Source organism: Callorhinchus milii, unplaced genomic scaffold (genome assembly GCF_018977255.1).
Source record: "Callorhinchus milii isolate IMCB2004 unplaced genomic scaffold, IMCB_Cmil_1.0 Scaffold20, whole genome shotgun sequence".
NCBI classification, from domain to species: Eukaryota; Metazoa; Chordata; class Chondrichthyes; order Chimaeriformes; family Callorhinchidae; genus Callorhinchus; species Callorhinchus milii.
In genome coordinates this window covers 3,887,380-3,908,774 of record NW_024704761.1, presented here as the reverse complement: position 1 = coordinate 3,908,774, position 21,395 = coordinate 3,887,380, and the positions used below count along the sequence as shown (strand labels likewise).

Genomic DNA, 21,395 nt, shown 5'->3' with positions numbered 1-21,395 from the left:
CACAAGAAACGTGGAAACGTTTGCGTTTTACACAGGTTCTGTGAGTCCACGTGGATAGAGAGAGGCACAGGTGCCATAAGTATGGAATAGAAAGCTCTACAGATTCATTGGTTGTCAATTTTGTAAACGGGTCCCCATTACACGCACGCATTTTGCAAACGGTTCACCCAACTCACATGATCAACCTTATTCTTTTTTTTTGTCTAGCGCCTTTCACACCGGTAGGATGTCCTGGCGTGAAAGATTCTCTATCGCGGCAATTCCCATTCTCCATCTTCTTTGCATGAGCATCACAGAGGTGCGAACATCACAGAGGTGACTAGGTTCCACTTTGCTGACTCAATCTCCTTTAGATCTATCAAAACACAAACTCTCTTCACCCCCCCCCCTCACCCACCCGCCCCCACCCCACCCGTCATTCTTTATTCAACTTAATTCTGATAAACTGTAAATGGGAACATGGCTTTGGTAAGCGTGTCTCACGTCTGCGGTGTAACCCTTTTTTCTAACCAATACTACGGTTTAGTTTGTGATATTTGGGAGAGTTTGTGAATAGCAGATCTGGAGTTCCTGAAGGTACAGGAGCCTAATTTGGCCACAATCCCAGATTGGTGTCAGCGCGAGATTCCAGAGAGAGAAATCTGGGTGCCCGCGCCATCAGCTATTCACAAATCCTTTTGCAAATATCGCACGTTGGACTCCCGTAGGTGCACTAACGTTACCTTTTATATTCTGTACATGTGGTTAAGCACTTCACCAGCTACGCTAGTGAGAGAGGCACAGTTTCTGCCCGTTTACAGCACTGTGAAGCTGATTCACATTCCAATCGCACACCCAGAGCGTTGTTTCTGGGAGAGAGGAATTTTGCAGGATTCCTTAATTAAGAAATCCAAGTGTGGCAAATCCTCCAAAAGCGGTAGAAATTCCCGGTCGGTATTATGCGCAGCACCTTTGGCGGCTGTTATAATCGCGTCGAAGGCGCTACAATATAATAATAATCCTTGCATTTGACATAGCGTCACAGAATATACTGTAAAGTGAATTGAATGTATATTTTGTGAACGAAACTCTATGCATTCTGCCGACACAGGAATTTCGACCCAAAAAAGTCTTTCATGGTGAAGCATTCTTAAGAAAATGACTCGGTAATAACAGCAGCATTTTTGTATTACAGCATCATTTGTAACACAGATGTAACACACCCCTATTTATGTCATTACCAAAAATAGTCTGCTTACAGAGACGATGGTAATAGCTCTTAATCCGTAAGCATTTTCGACTGAAACTTTGAACGACCTCAATTTCTGGAGTGATTGCCTGATACTGTTCCACTCGTGTTTTATTCACAGTACAAAACTAGCCTCGTGGTGAGATTACAATGGCGACACATGCATTTGGGTGATTCCTCTTATAATTCCGACTGTTTTTTTTTAAAGATTGTATTTGAATTTCAGCAATCCTAAGAAAAGCATGTTGCGATACGTATTTCTATGCTGTAAAATGATACCGTGTAGTTGACAGTAAAAATTCCCAACTGCCTGGTGGTGAATAACCTATTAAAGTACGCTACTGTCTCAGATTCTGACGTCTTTTCTTGTTTGTGTGCTTAAAAGCACCTTTAATTAACATTTTCTTATAGGAAATACAAGCCATTACTCTTTCAAACAATCTCAGCGAGCTTCGTAGTCACTTGGAAAATTCATTTTCACGGTTGTCATCTTTTGTAAGATGGATGGATGGATGGATGGATGGAATGAGGAGCTAGTTACTGGAATCAGACATTATTACACTTGACGCATCTGCAACAAAAAATAAAAATTAATTGTAAGAAAAAAATAGTGGGTTGGGGAGGGCGCGGGGGCGGGGTAGGTAACAGGACTTTCTGAACTCCTGTACCACACTGGTGCAGATTTCCCGCTTACAAAGGCAATTACTTGCCTGGTAGAATTCTGCTGTGGGACCATAGAAATTTTTGCAGCACAAAAGGAGGCAATTGTCCCATCAAGCCTGCACTGACTCTCAGAGCGAGATGTTCGTTCAATACCATGATTACTCAGCTCCAATTAACTGCATTCCCCAAATAGCACAATGAGTTTGTCACCAGTCAGGTTTAGCATTTTTTTTATGTGTGCTCTGATTATGTTTGCGTGTGTGTGGGTGTGTATTACATATTTTGTCTTCTCGTCATCCTCTCTCTCACAGAAGCCAATCAATGTTGTTCAAACTTGTCTGAATAATGCAGTGTTCTTTTTAAAGAAATAAAAGAAAAAGAAAAATAACACTGCATTATTCAGATCAGTTGAACACTCTGCCTTCTGAATAAATCACTTTTATGTAAGGGCTCGGAATGTATCGATCACATGGACAAGGAAAAGGGCATTGATTGACCTCTCTCTTGGTCCTCAGCCAAACTACAGTTGATTCCAGTCAGCTGAAAACCAATTAGATTGCTGCCAAATTGGAAGAATAAATACATCAGGAACTACTGGACTTAAAGAGGTCATTTGGCCTACAATGAGAGCAGAGTCCCTTCCAAAGGGCAACAGCTCCTTCGTTGGAATAGAAACCCGCGAACAGAGGAACCCAAATCAACTGTATTCTATGCTTAAAAACTCAGTTATTATTGAGTCGGATTGTGAGTGAATAGACAGCATTGTGTTTACTTGTCACAGCGACAATATCAAATTTCATAGGCAGCAGGTAAACATTCTCTTGGGTTGAGTGTTGAATCTTATGTACAGGCTTTCCCTTCTTGCTTGAATCTCTGGGAGGAGGTCTGACCTTGAGGATCGAGGTAAAAGCAGCTCTGTTCTCTCCTGGGTGTCCGAGCCTTTGTACCCTACAGCACACATCAGTACCGGGCATTCTCGATTGAATGTTTTTCAATCACGAGTGGGAGTGAGATAGTCACATAATAATAATAATAATCCTTGCATTTGATATAGCGCTTTTCACGTCGGGAGGATGTCCCAAAGCGCTTCACAGAACACACTGTAAAGTGAATTGACTGTATATTTGTGGGCGAACGCGGCAGCCAATTGCGCACAGCAATGTCCCATCTCTTATTATTGTTCCATTATCAGCGAGTGTTCATCCTTTGTCCAGCATAAGCAGCTATTTAATCACGTTCTCACAGACAACCTTGACTAACTGTACTTTCTCACAGATGCGATCCTCTCCACAAACACATAAAAGGTGATAATGTTTACAGAAAGCAACCCCTTTGCTTAGAGAAATAATAATCCTTGCATTTGATATAGTTCCTCATCATGTCGTTGGTTGATTTACAGTTTGCAACTCCAACTTGCCCTTATCACAGTCCACCTGACTAGCTCACCAGACATTAAGTTATAGACAGGCTTCCTCCCTCTTAAAACACCCTGAAGCCTTAACGATTCATCAACCATTATACTGAAATCCCTTGGTGTCACCTCCTCCAACCAACATTTCGAGCATATCCTATAATAATAATAATAATCTGTGCATTTGCCATAGCGCCTTATCACATTGTTGAGATTTCTCAAAGTGCTTCACAGAATATATTATAAAGTGAATTGTCTGTGGATTTTGTAGGCGAAACTTAAACAATTATTTAAAGTTACAATAATTAGTTTACTGTTACTGTACAAGTACTATGACGCAGTCGCCCCATTATTTTCTATGCCTGTCTGTTGTTTAAAATATGTTCTGCAAAGTTTATGTCTCGCTAAAAGCATTAGCCAGTGTGAGTGGGGTTAGTAATTACGGATTGCGCTCAGGGAAACTCGGAAAGTGACGAAATTCGGTAGAACTGATGCACGTCGAGTAGCCCTTTAAACATATTTTTTTTGTGTATTTAACGTTATTTTTTATGCTTATTTTGCCATCGGGTCTCCAAAGGCTTCGGTTGCAACAATTTGGCGGTAATTTACCATTCTAATATGCCAGTTAAGGATCGAATGTGTACGTGTCGCCTATTGGGCACCTGAGGGGAGGACCTGATTGGACCATAAAAAAGGCACCAATTAATTGTCAAGTAATTGGTGCAATACAATTACCATTGGGTGCCGTAATTTGGGGAGGGGTTCAATGCCCATAAAAGAACGAACACCAGGTGCTCAGGTCACTTTTTTTCTACCTGATGTCAACGAAGGTACGTGTTCTGACTGTTGATTGATTAGTAGTCAGAGGTTGGTTCCTCGTGCACTTTATATTAACTGTATTTAACTCTCGCCCACAAATATATGATCAATTCACTTTGCAGTCTATTCTGTGAAGCGCCTTGAGACGTCGAGAAGACGTGAAAAAAATGCAAGGATTATTATTATTAATTATTACAAGTGGCTGCTAGCGTGTGTAGTCTAAGTGTGATTAATGTTTGTTATTTCATAGTTGTGTTTGTTGATATTTGTCATGTCGTTAAAGATTTAATGCCGAGGGTTGTGGATTTCATTGAAGCTACAGTAAAATTCCGCTGAGTTCTCGAGCTTTCTGTATAAATCAAAGGAGAGAATACAAAAGAATTTCAGCCTAGGTCGCAGAGGTGTTTGAAAATAATCCTCTGATTGACTGAAGCTGCCCAATTTGCTTTAATTTAAATAGCAATTGGTAGATGTTGATACGGAAGAACTCATTCGTCAAGTTACACCTAGTTATAGGGATTTGCATTCATGAAAGAGGATTGAACACTGAGGCCATCCAGTACACTCTGTGAGGGTTAAGTGAGCCATAACATGGGTGTGCACATAGGGGTCCAAGAACCGTAACAAATATTATAATTAGGTTATGTGGTTTACTGTCAAAAACATTTTCTACTACATTTATAACAACTGGAATTTCTCCCCGTGTGCTAGATCAATAATGCCCCAAAATGGAATTGGTCACTCACTCCAGGTTGTTGTGACATTGCTGTGTGCAAATTGCCTGCTGTGTTTGACCATAAAATACAGACAGCCACAAGGAGCGTGAAAGGCGCTATATAAGTACATGTTGTTGTTGTTGTTGTTGTCTTCGCAATAATAGGGAGCACCAGACATGACCAAGGATGATCAAAGTGCCAGTCATAGCCACACCAGCAGTGAAGTTGGTGAAGGATTTCCTCTTATCACCACGTTCAATAGCCATTGATGCTGTTACCGGTGGAGCTGAAAAAGTAAAGCAACTGCAAAAATGCTAAAATACACAGTCACTCCACTTTACAGTATCTCCTGTGAAGCGCTTTGAGACATCTCAACAACGTGATAAGGCTCTGCATTGTATGCAAGGATTATTATTGCAAGCAATGGAAACTCTTTGCTCCAGGCCCTGTTGTTTTCCTGACTGTACTGTAGAGCCTTTACACGTGCCTGGCTCTTAACAGCAATGTTCCTCTTAAAGGTACCTGTTAGCCATGCAACATTTTGCTCAAGTGCTCACCCTTGCTCACCCTCAAGTGCAAAAGGCCCAGTGGTTGCAGAGTGGCTGATAAATGGTAAACTTTTCCATTAAGCAATTCAATGCCATTTTTCTGAATGTAACAAAACGTCTCTCTGTACAATTGGGTGTTATCCGCACTAGAATATATCTGCACTCGATGAGAGATGCTGACTCATGAGCAGTTTGACGAATGTTAGTCAGTGCAGGAGTTTCAAGGGTTTCGTTTTCCTGACTCTTGTGTACTTTCTCTTTCTCGCTGCTTAAAAGAGCTAGGAGGGAGTGTGTACTGTTGGAGGCGCCATCCTTCAGATGAGACATTGAACTGAGGTCCCGTCAGTACCTGTTCAGGTGAGCTTTAATGATCCTGAGGCACTATTCAAAAATGGAGTCCTGTAGGGTAGGGGTTAGCGCGCCGACCTCACAAGTGAGAGGACCGGGGTTCAATACCCAGGCAGGGCGAAACCTTAGGCAAGTTTCCTTACTCCAACCGTCTCTGTTTACCGAGCAGGAAGTAGGAACCCGGTCGTTAGTCAATTGCCGGGGGCAATAATCCCTTCCAAAACCTCCCCCCCAAAAAATTTGGTCACTTAACCCATGGCTATTTGTGGGACATTGCTGTGCGCAATTGGCTGCCGCGTTTCGCCCACAAAAAAACAGATAAGTCGATTCACTCTGGAATGTATTCTGTGTAACATCTTTGAGACTGTCTGGCAGTCAACAACAACTTGCATTTATATAGCGCCTTTCACGCGTGGGGTAGCGTGTCGGAGCCTGATGGCGAGCCGGAGGGAGGGAGGGAGTGAGTGAGGGAGGTGACCGTAAGAACGGTCGAAGAGGAAAGCTCTTCAGCCGCCATCTAAAAGAGGGGTAGGAAGGGGGCAAGGCAGAGGGATTGGGGGGAAATGTGCAGCAACTTGCAGTTGTATTGCGCCCTTTGTGCGGGGGGGGGGGGGGGGCGCGGTGTCCGGCAGCAATAAAAAGGAGTCCGAGCACATAACTGAAAGAATAGCTTTAATTTAAAAGAAATGAATGGGGTGTGGAACCCTTAATGGTGGGGGGGGGTGGTGGCTGGTGGGAGAGAGAGAGAGAGAGAGAGAGGGGGGGCAAATGATCCGGATGTGTTCCCTACTCAAGCGAGACGGGTTTTCAACGAAACTGGGAGCTGAGCCGGGCCGGAGGTCGGAGCAGCGCCAAGTTGCGGGCTCTCGGGGAATTTCGCCGCGCGGACGATCACGAGCGAGCGGCGGCGGAGGCGGCGGCCACCGTGTCCGCTCCGGTCCGCGCCAAAGAAAACGGTGACAGCGCCAATCATTCGGCTTCCATGACGTTTTGGCGAAGTCGAAAACGAAACCACTTCAATTTTTTTCCCCCTCTGACAGTGAATCGAAACCTTATTTTGCAGCAGTTACACAACCAAAGAGAGAGAGAGAGAGAGAGAGGAGGGTGGGTGGGGGGGGGGGAGACTCTCACGTGCTATTTTGCGCCTCTAACACCCTTAACGAAAGGCTCCCCCCCCTCCCCACACAGCACCAGTGGCTCCCGCAGGTGAGTGATCCGTTTGTATCCACATTTTTTACCCATTTCATTGCAAACAGAGATACTTCGTATCCGCATCAACGTATCCGTTTATACGCAAACAGATACAGTGTTGCACTGTTCCTCCCCTCTCTCTCTCTCTCTCTCTCCCTCTCTCCCCCCCAGTTACTTTGTATCCGCATTTATCTTATTTATTTTATTTATTTGCAAACTCATACAATATTGCAGAGACATAAGGTAAATAAATAAGATAAATAAATCAATAAATCCACCCGCTGTGGCTCTCCAGTTACTGTGTATCCGCATTAAATGTATCCCATTTATTTGCGAACAAAATGGCATTGTTTCCTGTTCAGAATGTGTTTGCAATTTTAATGAAGTTATTGCGGATGGGGGGGGGGGGGGGAGGGGGGGGAGGGGGTGAATGTGAGGCCGAGGGCTGTGGTGTGTGTGTGTGTGTATATATATATATTTTTATAGATTGTTTTGCTGGGAGGAGATGTTTGCATCTCGAGTTGGTATTGTTTTTCTGGTGTCCTGACCTACAAGAGGGAGGGTGATTGATTGATTTATTGATTTATTGATTGATTGATTTATTGATTGATTGATTGATTCATTCATTCATTATTCATTCAGAGCGAAAGAATGGCCAACCACGTTTTGCAAGTTGCAGCCCCCAATTCATTGCAATCAAATCGCAAATAAAGAGCAATCCGTTTGCAACTCAAACGAAAAGTAATTCATTGCGATCGGAAAGCAGTTCGTTAAAGTTAAAAGGGATCGATTAACGACAACAAGTTGCGCGTAAGCGGCGCCTTTCGCGTCGGGAGGACGTCCCAAAGCGCTGGACGGTCAGGGATTTGGACCCGAGCTGGGGGGGTTGGGAATCAGGAGGGGTGGAGGGCGGGGAGGGTAGGGGTAGGAGGGTGCCCGGAGGTGCGGTCGAAGAGGAGACGTGCCTTGAAGGAGACAAGGGAGGGAACGAGGCAAAGGGACTGTGGGGGTGAGGCCGGGCGGGGGACGTGGATCAGGCCACAGCTTATTCCACGTTACTCAAGGATTATTACCTCCGGGAATACAATCCGCCAATCGACTAACAACCAGGTTCCCACTTACTGCGAGGTAAACAAGTGCAGAGTTAAAAATAAAAAACTGACCTGAGGCATCGCCCGGCCAGGGACCAGTTATACACTTACATAGGATTCCCATTTGATGCCTCGCCTTTCATGTCAAAGGCGGAACCCTCAAAGCACTTCAGAACAACACATTTACGGGATTTTACTGTCAACTGTGTATTTTGCGGAATTTAGCAACCCCTCCTCGCCTTCAAAACACCTCCTTAAAATGAAACATTTCTTGGTTTGAGAGGTGGGTGGGTCACCAAGGATGGGTACGTGGGTCGTTGAAGTATTGGAGTTGTGGACACCCTCCTGACCTGAAAGACGCTATATAAATGTAAGTTGTGGTGGTGGCGAAAGCTGTGGTGAAAGGGCGGGATTAAAACATCTGCCAAGATCCAATGAACAGGCTCCATGGGCTGAATGGCCTCTTCCTGCCCCTGTTTTCCCACACACCCATGCTTAAGCAGCTTTAAGCTTCTTATTTCCTTGTTGCAATCTTTTAAGTCGACTTATTTTGTTTTTAAACAGAAAAATCTTATTTTTTTTTTAAAAAAAAGTTTGTGTGGCTCTTTTCTCCCAAATCAGGGAGACGGAGACGGAGATGGAGCGGATGAAGTGTGACCAGTGCGGGTACCTTTCCAAAGAGGAATCGGCCAAATTCTGCAGCCAATGCGGGAACCGATTGACACAAGTTGTTACACAGAGTGGTAAGTTTTGTGCAGTATATTACTCGCATGAAGGCGCGGTCACCACGCTTCATTTGGTGGTTCGGTCCTGGGGTCTTTTGCTGTAATTAACTTTCGTCTTCAGCTAACAACACGGCAGAAAACTCAGGAGGAGGCCATTCAGTCCATCGAGCATGTTCTGTCAGTTTATTAGAATTTTCCTAATAATGGGTAGCATAGTCCTAGCTGGACAAGCTGGGGGGAAGCTTGCCAGACAGCGATCTCAATTGCAAGCTCCGCGATTTTTCAGCTGGTTATGCTCCAGCGGTTACCCCAACGCACAATCGAAGGTCTCCAAGCCTTGGCTCTTGCCAACCTGCGCCTAATACTTCCCGGAATTAGGTAAGCAGGACGTGTCCCTCCAGGGTGAGAGGGAGAGCACATTCTATCCCAACCAATCAATCCATCTCTGGAATTTCCACCTGTAGGTGGGACACCTGGAATTCTCAGTTTGGTTTGGATACTCTTAAGTATGACGATGGGTTTCCACAATTGTCAGACAAATAGCTGACCCCCCCAAAAAAGTACCCATGTGTCAGCTTGGCTCAGTTGAGTTCAAACCCATACCCTTCTGACTCATATTTATTGTAGACTTACGATAAATATTGTATATAAATATCCTCTGCGACCGTGCTTATGGCCACCCCTTCCACCGCCCCCCCCCCTCCCCACCTCCGCCACTGCTTAGTGCTCCGAGATGCCACCCTGCACGGTGGGTGCTCTAATAAGTGCAAATTGTTGTTGAAAGAATTGCTGAATCGAGAAAATTCAGAGTCGTGGTCACAATTTAGTTTCACTTTGTTCCTTCGGGCGTTGGATTCCATCTCTGTCGTGTCCTTTGTGTTGTTTTGGAGTGCAAATCTATGTCAATTTGACTCATATTTTTAATTGTTTAGTGTCGTTGACGGCCCCGGTTCGTGGGAAGATGGAATCAGAACCGCCAGAGTCAGCAACGTTGCCAGATGTTGACAGTGTAAACCAGGAAGAAACAACCGACTACTCAATGGACACAACCGATGAGAGCGGAGAAACCTCATGGGATCCAACCAATGAGAGCGGAGACCCCTCACGGGATCCAACCAATGAGAGCGGAGACCTCTCACGGGATCTAACCAATGAGAGTGGTGACACCTCATGGGATCTAACCAATGAGAGTGGTGACACCTCACAGGATCCAACCAATGAGAGTGGTGACACCTCACGGGATCTAACCAATGAGAGTGGTGACACCTCACGGGATCCAACCAATGAGATCAGAGACGCCTCGCTGGACTCAACCAACGAGAGCGGAGAAACTTCAATGGATTCAACCAACGAGAGTGGATTAAATTCACCGGAGCCAACCAATGAGAGTGAAGAAAGCTCATTGGACCCAACCAACGGCAGCAAAGACGTCTCAATGGACACAACCATTGAGAGTGGAGAAGCCTCACTGGACCCAGAGCTTTCTGATGTGGAGATCGAAAGCAACACTAACACTGCCCCAGCGACAGTGTTGCAAAAGGAAAATAACGCTTCCGAAAGCAAAAAGGCCAATAAAAAAGTAAGTTTGATGAGGACCGAAATTCTTCACCGGGAAATTATTGTGCGATGTTTATTCTAACCACTTCTCTAACTTCCTCGGGTCAGCGCGGCTCAGTCCGTGTCACTCTGAATCGTGACGTAAAATCTTATCGTGTCACCAAGACGTCTTAAAAGTATTTTGCAGTCAGTCCACTTCGCAATATATTCGGTGAAGCGCTTTGAGACGTCTCAACGATGTGATAAGGTGCTATATCAAGCAAAATGATTACTATTGAAGCGCTTTACTGCGCTTTATTTACTGCCACGGGATCTTTTAACATCCACCTGTGTGCAAATTGTCTGCTGCGGCGATCTATAAAAATAAGAGTCACTAAACTTTACTGCGAATGCTGCGAAGCGCTTTGAGAGGTCGTCCCAACGTGAAAGACGCTGTATGTGAGAAGCAAGGATTATTGTCTATTTTATTCTATTTTATTTGTCAACGTTTGCACAGAAAAAGAAGAAACGGAAGAAACAGAAAAACAACCCGGCCGGACAAATCAAAGCACCTCCCAGCTCCTCGAAGTCCCCCAAGCAGATCCGTTTAGATAGCGATCAGAAGGAAGGCGAGGTAGAAAATCACAGCGCCATTACAAACCAAACTAACCAGGGCGAGGGAAGACATCCCGAGCCGCAGTCCAGCCCAACTAAGTCATCTGATGCGTCTGAACATCAGGACGTCAATTCTGCTTCCAAAGGCCAAAGGGTTGGGTCGACTCTGGGTGAAGAGCAAAATGGGAGTCCTACAAAAACCACCGAGTCCAGTGACCCAAGCCCCTGCAGTAGTATTGACCACAGAGGCGCAGAAAAAGATCCTTCCTTGTCTAAGGCTGTGAGCGAGAAAACCCACCCAATAACGAGCGCTGGATCTGGTCATTCAGTGGAAGGTGACTTAACCCATAAGAAAGACAGTGGCCGAAATGGAGGACAAGAGACCGACCAGGCCGAGAGAGCAGGTGAACCTCAGTTGTCGCTCACTGATGGTGGCAGCAAGCGGAGTCACCTGGGAGACGGAGACTCGGGTAGTTTGGTTAAGGCGAAGAGCGACCAACAATCTGACCGTAAGATTGAAAAGGACACCTTAAACAGACAGGTATCTAGCTCACTGTACTCTTCTATACTTTCTTTGACCGCGCCTTAGGTCATCTATCAGCTCTGACCTCCTACTCGGGTGCCCCCCCCACCCCCACCCCAGCAGTAGTCGAGCGCTTTGAGACGTCCTTCCGAAGTGAAAGGTGCTAAATAAAATAAGGAAGTTTGACATTGTTATTTCCTTTATTGTCATTTGCTTTTTTTTTGTTCCTCATTCCATTACTTATTTTAAGCTTTTTTTTTTGTCCTATTTCTGTGGTACTTTCGGTTTTTGTTTCATTTTCCCCCTTGGAGTCCCTCTTGCAATCTTTTTCACATTCTCTCTCTCTCTCTCTCTCTCTCTCTTGGATTTTCTCGTTTACTCTGGGCTTTTTTTTTCTCTCGACCTCTTGATCGGTGCTCTTATTGAAGGGCACCATTGTGAGGTGTGTTGATACTGACGGCCTATGGACACAGCAGTGCTTGCAGTCAATAGGGAACAGTCCAATTTCCCCCCCCCTCCACCCCCCACACCTTCACCCTGACTTGCTAGTTTTGGATGAAGAAGGCCCTTTGACCCATCCGTTCACATCCATTTACCGATCCTCTTTCACAAGTTGCTTTTCAAGTGAATCATCTGTCCTCTTGCCTGGATTATCGCAGGGAATTTGACGAGTCAACTCCGAGCGCATTTGTTTAGCACAGATAATGGGAAGTGCGCCATTGGCAAGTTACCCCCTATTGTGACTTTGAGCTGGTGAAATCCTGCGTCGGGCGAGCTTTTCCAGAACGGTGAAGCTCTCTTCTCTGTTAACATCCTAGGAGGCGAGTTCACAAACCAAGAAGGGTAAGGAGAAGCCAAAGAACCACACCAAACCTTCGGCCACTATCAACGAGGGCGGCAAGAGTGATCAGAAAGACAGAGAAACGACAGAGTTGTCGAGAAAACGCAACATAAATAAAAATAAATCTCCCGCCTATCAAGGGTGCGCAATTCACTCGTTAATTAAAAATGTACTTTTTTTGTATCAGTTCTCGAGTAATATCAATTCACAGATGTCAGCCTGACTCAGTTGACTGCTTGTTTGCTTCAGAGTCTAACGTTTGTGGGATGAAAAAGGCCCTTCAGGGGGATGGGGGGGAGGGGGTAGAGGGATGTCGCATTGCTGGAGGTGCCTTCTTTTATATGAGACGTTAACCCGAGGTTCTCGTCTGAGCCTGTCAGCTAACACGCTCCCCGTGCCCCTCCGCACCACCAGAGGCAACTGTGCCTTCTGCCACGACGTCCCTGTTCTCTGGAACTCCCTGACTCGATCCCTCCGCTCACTCCCGGTTTATCCTTAAATCCACCTGAAGACCTACCTCTTAAAGCACGCCCATAGCCACCTCTTCTTTCTCCCCCGCCCCCCTCCCCACCCCACTCCTCAGCCAGCACTACCACCATCACTATCCTACTGTAAAATGGCAAGTTGTTGTTGTTTATCTGTCCAACTGAGAACTGTTGTTTGCTTTATCCAAAGCAGCAGTGATTTGAAGCCCGAGGAACGAGTCACTGTTTATTTCCATGCAATTTTGTCGAAGGATTTTAAATTCGATGTTGAAAAGCACAGAGTGGTGCTGAGATCGGGACAACTTACTGGAGGAAACTGGACCGCTGATGTGCTCGTGATGAATGTGTCTCAGTAAGTTTCTCTCGTATCGTTTCAGTACTGTTGAATTGTTACAGGTTTTGTTTCGTCATTATTGCTGCAATTTTCTTCCCCCTCCCCCCCCCTTTGAATTATTTTAAAAAAACCATCATGAAGAGAATGAGTGCTGAATAGCTTTATTTTGTTTTGAAACGCATGTAACGTTTGTTTAAATTGTATTCGAACCCAAGTTGAGGATCTATTCGAAAAGAGAAAGGCATTTCTCTCTCCCAGTGTCCTGGACAACTAATTCCCCCAAATAAAATTGACCACTCACCGGCTGTTTGTGGGACATCGCTGTGCGCAAATTTGGCTGCCGTGTTTGCACACAAATACACAGTCACAGTGAAGTGTTTTGGGATATCCTCCCAACGTGAAAGGCACTATATTTTTAAAAATATAAATTAAAAATTCACTTTACAGTACACTCTGAAGCGCTTTGAGATGTCTCGAAGCTGTGATAAGGTGCTATATCAAATGCAAGGATTATTATTATACCAAATGGAAGGATTATTATTATAATTTTGAGCATGTGTGGGAAAAAAATCCTATGAGTTTCTGTTTCCTGTCTACAGAGACTTGGGGGAACACGGTTACTTAATTCAAGGGCAGCAATATTTTCGTAAAGAATTCCTGAATAAGAGCATTGCCTATAAATATGCAGTCTTGCGGGATAAAGAGGTTGAATATGAGACTATATATAAACACGATGCAACAGAAGGAGTTCACGTCAACCGTTATCTCTGTATCCAATCGAAATTCCTAAACCAATCGGGTAAGTAGCTGTGTTGTTGCCCTTTTTAGTGTTAGTTCCAGCCCTATTCTCCTGCCCTGTGCTCTCTGCTTTTCCGCATCTGGTCCACTGCTTGTTTCCTGCTCCAAACCTTCAGCCGCTAACGTTGCCTGCTCCCCATTCCCCAGAGGATCAAGTTTAAAATCCTCGTCCTCACTGTTAAAGCCATTTATGGTCCTTCTCTTCCCTACCTCTGCAACCTATTAACACCATTACCAACCACTTTGCTCGGCAGGCACTGGCCTGCGCCATATACCTTGCCCACCATTGGCAGTCGGGCCTTCAGCTTTTCTGCTTCCTCACCCCCTCTCTTGCCTCCTTCAAGGCCCGTCTCAGGACTTTCCACTTTGACCGTGCCTTCGGTCATCCTCCCATCCTCATCCCTATCCCCCTACCCTCCACCTCTCCTGAATCCAACCCCCAGCGCGGGCGCAAACCCATAACTGTTCAGTGCCTTGGGAGGTCCTTCTGACTTGAAAGGTGCTATACACATTTAATTTTGTTGTTGGTGTGTGTGTGAATGTTTAAGATGAAGTTGTTTATATTGTACACATATATATGTTGTAACAGAATGGCATCAATACGATGATATCGTCTGCGCTCCACCTGCTGAAGGTTGGAAAACCTACTACACGAAGGCGAAAAATTACATCAGGAACAAATGGGAAGGGAAGAAAGATGTGGCAAATGGGAAGAATCTGGCGGGCAGATTCATGCTGGAATCATTGTTTGACATCCTCTCGACATGGAACAAAATCAATCTAAGGAGCTTCTTCTTTCAGTTCCACCAGTTCTTATTGGTTTACTCAAATCCTATGGTATTTGAAAATGATCCCAAATCATGGAAAGACCTACCATTTGGCGAGAAGGAAGTAAGTTGATGAGTACAGCTAGTGCGGTGCGCAGAAAAGGTTTGCAGGATGCTGTTCAGATATCCCCTGAAAATGTACATAGATCATACGGCACAGAAAATGCCCATTGGTCACAAATTATCCGCGCCGGTGTTCATACTCCACAGGAGTCCTCGCCCATTCCTTCCTCCCTCACATACTCTTTTATTCCCTTCTCCCTCACCTGTACGTTTAGTTCCCCGTTACACTCTAGTCTCTTCTCTAGTCAAAAAAGGCCAAACTTACCCTGGCTGGCCAGCAGTTCCCCAGATACAGTTGGTCATCCACTTCATGGCTGTTTGCGAGATGCAAGTTGCTGTGCACAAGTTGGCTGCCCCGTTGGTCCACACAAAACAGTCACTTCACTTTAGTGCTAAAGTGCTTTGAGGGGTGTGAAAGGCACTATACGAGAGGTAAGGATGATTATTATTATTAGTTCCTTGAACATCAAAGCTAGTGAAGTCTATGGGCTGAGTTTCGAGTTGAATAAATTGCTGTTTTTTGTTTTACTGTCCAGGTCAAAGATTTAATACTTACACTTTTGAGGGATAAGGCAAAGCTTCTCCTTGCAAAGGATGACCAAAACTCCGAAGCTGGGAAAGACTCTGTAGAACGCCGGCTTCGAATGGGAATGTTGATTTTGTATCTGACTTATCGCTATAGCATTAATATGACCAAGAAGGATATCCACGCGGTCTGTCAACTTCTGAGTCTGCAACAGATGTCCAGCAAAGTTTCTGAAATGGAGGTGCAAATATTCAAAGAAACTCCCTTAAACGAGAGGTAAGAACAACAACAAAATTACATTTGTAAAGCGCCTTTCATGTCGTGAGGACGTCCCAAGGCTCTGAACGGGATCAGGACCTGAGTGTGGGGGGGGGCCGGTTTGCGATGAGGGAGGGCAGAGAGGTGGAAGGGCGGCTGAAGGCTCGGTCGAAAAGGAGGTTCTTGAGTCGTACCTTGAAGGAGGCAAGGGAGGGAGCAAGGCGAAGGGATTGTGGGGTGGAGTTCCAAAGGGGAGGCGCACCCTCCAAAGGGTGGGGGCCCACTGTAAGAAGTGTTACTACGATAACAGCAATAAAGTACATTTGTATAGCGCCTTGGCATGTCGTGAAGATGTCTAAAGGCGCTGGACAGTGAGGCATTTGGACCCTGAGTTGGGATCAGGAAAGGTGGAGGGCAGGAGGGTAGGAGTAGGAGGATGACTGAAGACATGGTCAAAGAGGAGGGTCTTGAGATGGGCCTTGAAGGAGGCAAGGGAGGGAGCGAGGCAAGAAAATTGTGGGATGGAATTCCAAAGGGTGGGGGCAGAGAGGCTGAAGGCTTGACCGTCGATGGTGGGCCTGATCGGGTGGGCACGTGGAGCAGGTTGGAGCCCGCTGTATATCCAAAGTCTTCTAATGTCTGTCTTTTGTTACAGGTTTAGTGAAGCTCTGCTCCTGATGATACAGAAATGTATTGAGGACCGAAGTTTTCAATGGGTGCAGGTGATTCCTGTCTTCCACATATTTTGCTCTTCGTCCAAACCAACTTTGTCTTTCACTGGCCATTCTCAAGACGTCTGGGCCGGATTGGAAGGAATTGCGTACGTTAATTGCAGAGAAAAGTATGAATATGAAAGCCTATGGTGAGCTTTACTGTGAATGTTCCCTCACTCGCTCTACGGTATAGAAATCAAATCCAGTACGACATTCTCATGGGTTAGCGGGGGAGCCATCCTCTGAAGGTGGCGGAAAAATTCACAATTAGATTGTCTTTGACGTTAAAAATAATGTCCACAATTTGGGGACAATTTACTGAGTTGCTACTTTAAAGTCGGAGCGTGGGAAGCTTCTCTGTCTAGAATAAGACTGGACAGTTGAGCAAGTGACATTTGCGAAGTGTTGAATCTTAGCACAATATGGAACAACAGCAACAACAACTCGAATTTATACAGCGTCCTTCTCACAAGAGAGCGCTGTGGAGTTTTGTATCTTAGTGGTCAGCGCGTTCACTTCACAAGCGAGAAGATCCAGGTTTGATTCCCAGGCAGGGTGAAACCTTGGGCAAGTTTCCTAGCTCCAATCGCCTCTGTTTACCGAGCAGTGAGTAGGAACCCGTTTGTTATTCGATTGGCGGATCGCTTTTCCGGGGGTAATAGTCCCTTAAAAAAATAATAATAATTTGGTCACTCATTTCACGGCTGTTTGTGGGACACTGCTGAGGGCAGTTGGCTACAGCATTTCGCCCACAAAATACACAATCAATCCACTTTACAATACATTCTGTCAAGCACTTTGAAACGTCTCAATAACAACAATTTGCATTTATATAGCTCCCTTCACACAGGCTAGAGTCCCAGAGAGCTTAACGACGGATAAGACACTGTATCAAATGCAAGAATTATTATTACTATTAACAGTATTAACCGTGTGTGAATTTATTTCTGTGAAGGCAACTGTTTGAGATCATGAGAAAAAATAAGCATTTGGTGGATTTTGATGGATTTCTGCATCGATCTTGGTTCAGTTTGATACCAATGAATTCCCTGTTCGAATACGTCAATACTGTGACTCCTGATCCACTCGTCGTTCTACAAGGTCTAATTTATAGACTGAAAGAAAAGTTGCATTTGGATCAAACAACGGTTTGTCCTTATGATATACTTGTCTGATCGTCCTCAAATGTCCATTAATTCTATCTTGCATGATGAAAATGAATCTATTTTAATTTAATCTGTTGCAATTATATGTCCATATAAATTGGTCGTTCATTTTGTAGATGTTTGTTTGGATCTTGCTGTGTGCAAATTGGCTGATGAGTTCATCTGTAAATGCAGTGGTTAGACTTTACAGCGTTTACCTGTGAAGTGCTGTGCGCCATCTCAACGATGCAGGCACTGGGAAAATGTAACTCAGTGGTTAGAGCACTCACCTCGCAAGTGAGAGACCTGGGTTTGATTCCCGGCAGGGCGAAGTGTTGAGCAACTTTCCTTACTCCACACGCCTCTTATCCAGCAGTAAGTAGGAACCCGGTTGTTAGTCGATTGGCGGATCGCTTTTCCGGGGGTAATAATTCCTTTATATAAAAAAAATTGGTCACTTCAATCCACGACTGTTTGTGGGACGCTGCTGTGCGCAATTGGCTGCCGCATTTCGCCCACAAAACATACAGTCAATTCACTTTACAGTATATTCTGTGAAGCGCTTTGAGACGTCTCGAGGACGTGATAAAACACCAAATCAAATGCAAGGATGAGCGTTATTATTATTAATTGTTATAAATGCACCCAGAGAAGGATTAATAGTGTTTAATAGCGCTCTTGACTTTGTAGCAATATGATACTCATTGTCAGAAGCTTCTGTTAATAAGTTTTTTTTTGTTACAAACTTTGTATTAATTGGGAGAACTTGTTTTTTTTTGAGTTGTGCCAACAGGTGTTTGAAAATCTGCTGCAGTACGTGAAAGACAACTTGCACAGGTACAGATTCCAGCAACAAACTTTGAAATCTATGATGCGGTTGACCACCAGGGGTGGTTGAGGGCAGCTTGCTGGCTCACGTAAAATAAAACCGCATGGTGCCGTGATAGTAGGACGGTAGGGAGGGTGCTCCGGAGAGGTGAAATGAGGTGGGACGAAGGTCTTTCTTTCTCTGGGCTAGTCTTGTGAGCTCACTCAAAGAGGGCGGAGGGTATCTGGTGAGGCAAGTGGAATTGTCACGTCTGGGCAATAGCGGGGGGTGGGGGGTGGGTGTTTGGCTGCCTTGCCGCCCACAAAATACACAGTCAATCCACTCTACATATATTCTGGGAAGCGCTTTGAGACGTCTCAACGATGTGATAAGGGTAACCCACGCCCATTCCTGGAGTCCTGTAGCGTAGTGGTTAGCGCTCTCGCCTCGCAAGCGAGAGGATTTAGGTTTGATTCCCGGGCAGGCAGAAACGATGGGCAAGTTTCCTTACTCCGCACGCCTCTGTTTACCTAGCAGTAAGTAGGAACCCGTTTGTTAATTGATTGGCGTATTGCTTTTTTAGGGGTAATCCCTTCAAAAAATAATAATTTTGGTTACTGAATCCACGACTGTTTGTGGGGCACTGCTGTGCACAATTGGCTGACGCTTTTCGCCCAAAATATACAATTAATTCACTTTAGAGTATATTTGTGGAATCCTGTAGCACAGTGGTTAGAGCACTCGCTTTGCAAGCGAGAGACCTGAGTTCAATTCCAGACAGAGCGAAACCTTGGGCAAGTTTCCTTACTCCACACACAGCCTAATAATAATCCCTCCAAAACCAAAACAATAATAAATTGGTCATTTTCAATCCACGACTGTTTGTGGGACACTGCTGTGTGCAATTGGCTGCCGCGTTCACCCACAAATATACAGTCAATTCACTTTACAGTATATTCTGTGAAGCACTTTGGGATGTCTAGAAGACGTGAAAAGCGCTATATCAAATGCAAGGATTATTATTATTCTGTGAAGCACTTTCAGACATCTCAACGACATGATAAAGGGGCTATATCAAATGCAAGTCGTATTATTATATCAAGTGCAAGGATTATTCTGTGCATATGTTTTCAAATCATTCCCGACAATGCATTTTGTCGTGCAAAATCTCTTACCTAATACGTTTTCACCCCTAGAGTTCTTCCTGGTGACCACACAGAAGCGTGCAAGGTGGCAGCTCTGAAAGTACACGAATTAATTTGTTGCGGACTTGTGAGATTCAAAATGAACTGCGGCATGTTGACTGCTTCTGTTGAGATCATTAGCGAACTTGTCGGATCAGATAATTCCTTATCAGGACAGGTGAGTGAGTGAAATGTGTGTGACTTTTAAAAAAAAAAAGAAATTAAAAGCAAATAAAATAACATTTGGCTTTGCAAACCTATTGAAATAATTGAATATTAATGTCTCATGATCGGTGATTCGGTTCACTGACGTGGTGCGATAGGTTAAATCCAAATTTAGCTCAGCCGATGCTCTCCAGTGCATTGCTGGGGGAAGGACCTGAGATGTTGCACTTCGGGTAAGACATTAAACGAGATCCCGTCTGTCTGTTCAGGTGGACGTTAGAGATCCTGTGTCACTACTCGATAAGAGAAACAAGTTAGTATCTCTCGGTGTCCTGGCCAATAATCCCCTCACCCCCCACTCACAATTTAATAAAAATATTGGCCATTCATATCATGGCTATCTGTGGCCCTTGTGCTGTTAGTGTTTGCCCACACAGTCCACTTTACAGAAAATCTTTTACCAGCTATATTTTGAAATAATTTCTCTAACTACACGAGGAGTTGAGTTATTTGCAAATATGTCTCTTCTGGATAAAAGTTTTTGCTTATGATTCGCCCGAGTCTCCTCCCGCTCCTTGCTCCCTCCCACGACCCTTCTGTTCCCTTCTCCCTCCTGCGTTTATCTCATTCTGAAAATGTGAAAAATCTTCCCCCCCCCCCCCCCCCCAAAAACGTTAGGTTGCAGATAAGAAGCCTGAAAGCGATGAGGTTGCTGCTGTGCCCAGTGGTGAAAGAGTCTTGCACATAGTTTTGAAAAACACAAGAAGTTGGATGAAAAAACTTGGATCCCAACTGCTGAAATCATATGCTGCTTATGTTGATAAGGATGAACTTCAGGTAAGACAGGGCATTGTGTGTGTGTGTGTGTGGGGGGGGGGGGGGAAGAAGAGGGAAAGGGGTGAGCCACAGAATGATTAGCATAGCCCGTACAGCACAGAAACAGGCTATTCTAGTTCCGTACCAGTGTTTACCCTCCACAAAAATCGAAGGACTCCGGGATCGAGTAATAATATATGTATTATGCGTGTGCAAGATTTAAACTAAAGTGACCGCACCTGATTGAAGGGTTGAGCAAAGCGTTCTTTTATCTTTCACACGTGTAAAGATCTGGAGCAGGCTGATCGACTTAACCTTTGGAGACGAGAGACTGACTTCCATTTGGACTACGGAACTCCTGAAGGATCTGGAAGGGAAAATAAAACAGGTAACGTACCTGTGGCTAATGTACAGCGTCAAAGAGTCGCGATGCTCTTCAATTTCTATACTTATGCCACTGAATAATTTGTATTTGTGCATCAGCCTGGCTCAGTTGGCAAGCACTTTTGGCTCTTGAATTGTGGCGACATTGAATTCGTATAGTCTAGGCTGACGCACGATGGCGATGGCCAGATTGCCTTGTTGTCAGAGACACAATCCTTTGGATGAGACATTTAACCGGGGTTCCGCCTGCCTGTTCAGGAGGTCGGTTAAAAAACTCCATGGCGCTGCTCAAAAAGAGAAGGGGTGGTGAAGGTTGATAGATCAGTGTAAGTCGTTGACGGCTTGTGTGTGTTTAACCTTTCACCAGGGATTCGGTATTTCCAATTTAATACCTGAGCATCTTTCTTGATTTCTTACACCAAATGCTGGGTTTGGTGGGGTGAGACCGTGGTCAAGGGAGGGGTTTAGAAAAAAAAATAACTTAACATTTCTTGTCTATCCATTAGGAAAAACATCTTAGACAGATAGAAGTCTACTGCAAGTGCCACACCGAAATCAATGAGCATAATCCTCTGGTTGCTAAATGTTTTGAGGACTGCGCTCTCGATGCTGTCCATCCTGTGTGCCAGGTACC

General features: G+C 44.8%; 1 protein-coding gene across 4 annotated transcripts in view; it reads left to right on the top strand.

Annotated features, from left to right (window-relative positions):
- Nucleotides 1–4,121: 4,121 nt before the first annotated feature.
- Nucleotides 4,122–21,395, top strand: part of rnf213a (ring finger protein 213a) — a 54,233-nt gene continuing 36,959 nt past the window's right edge. The window contains exons 1-16 of one of the 4 annotated variants that reach the window (XM_042342293.1): nt 4,122–4,132; nt 8,637–8,758; nt 9,673–10,319; nt 10,794–11,432; nt 12,233–12,396; nt 12,934–13,092; nt 13,674–13,873; nt 14,462–14,763; nt 15,299–15,564; nt 16,202–16,408; nt 17,215–17,407; nt 18,198–18,241; nt 19,409–19,574; nt 20,240–20,398; nt 20,667–20,765; nt 21,268–21,390. In XM_042342293.1, coding sequence (XP_042198227.1) covers nt 8,653–8,758; nt 9,673–10,319; nt 10,794–11,432; nt 12,233–12,396; nt 12,934–13,092; nt 13,674–13,873; nt 14,462–14,763; nt 15,299–15,564; nt 16,202–16,408; nt 17,215–17,407; nt 18,198–18,241; nt 19,409–19,574; nt 20,240–20,398; nt 20,667–20,765; nt 21,268–21,390 — 3,474 coding nt within the window. In that variant the 5' untranslated portion in view covers nt 4,122–4,132; nt 8,637–8,652. Of the gene's footprint in view, nt 4,133–5,661; nt 5,743–6,844; nt 6,940–8,313; nt 8,386–8,636; nt 8,759–9,672; nt 10,320–10,793; nt 11,433–12,232; nt 12,397–12,933; nt 13,093–13,673; nt 13,874–14,461; nt 14,764–15,298; nt 15,565–16,201; nt 16,409–17,214; nt 17,408–18,197; nt 18,242–19,408; nt 19,575–20,239; nt 20,399–20,666; nt 20,766–21,267; nt 21,391–21,395 lie in introns of those variants that run through there. The other 3 variants (XM_042342292.1, XM_042342291.1, XM_042342290.1) reach the window with 3 other exon arrangements.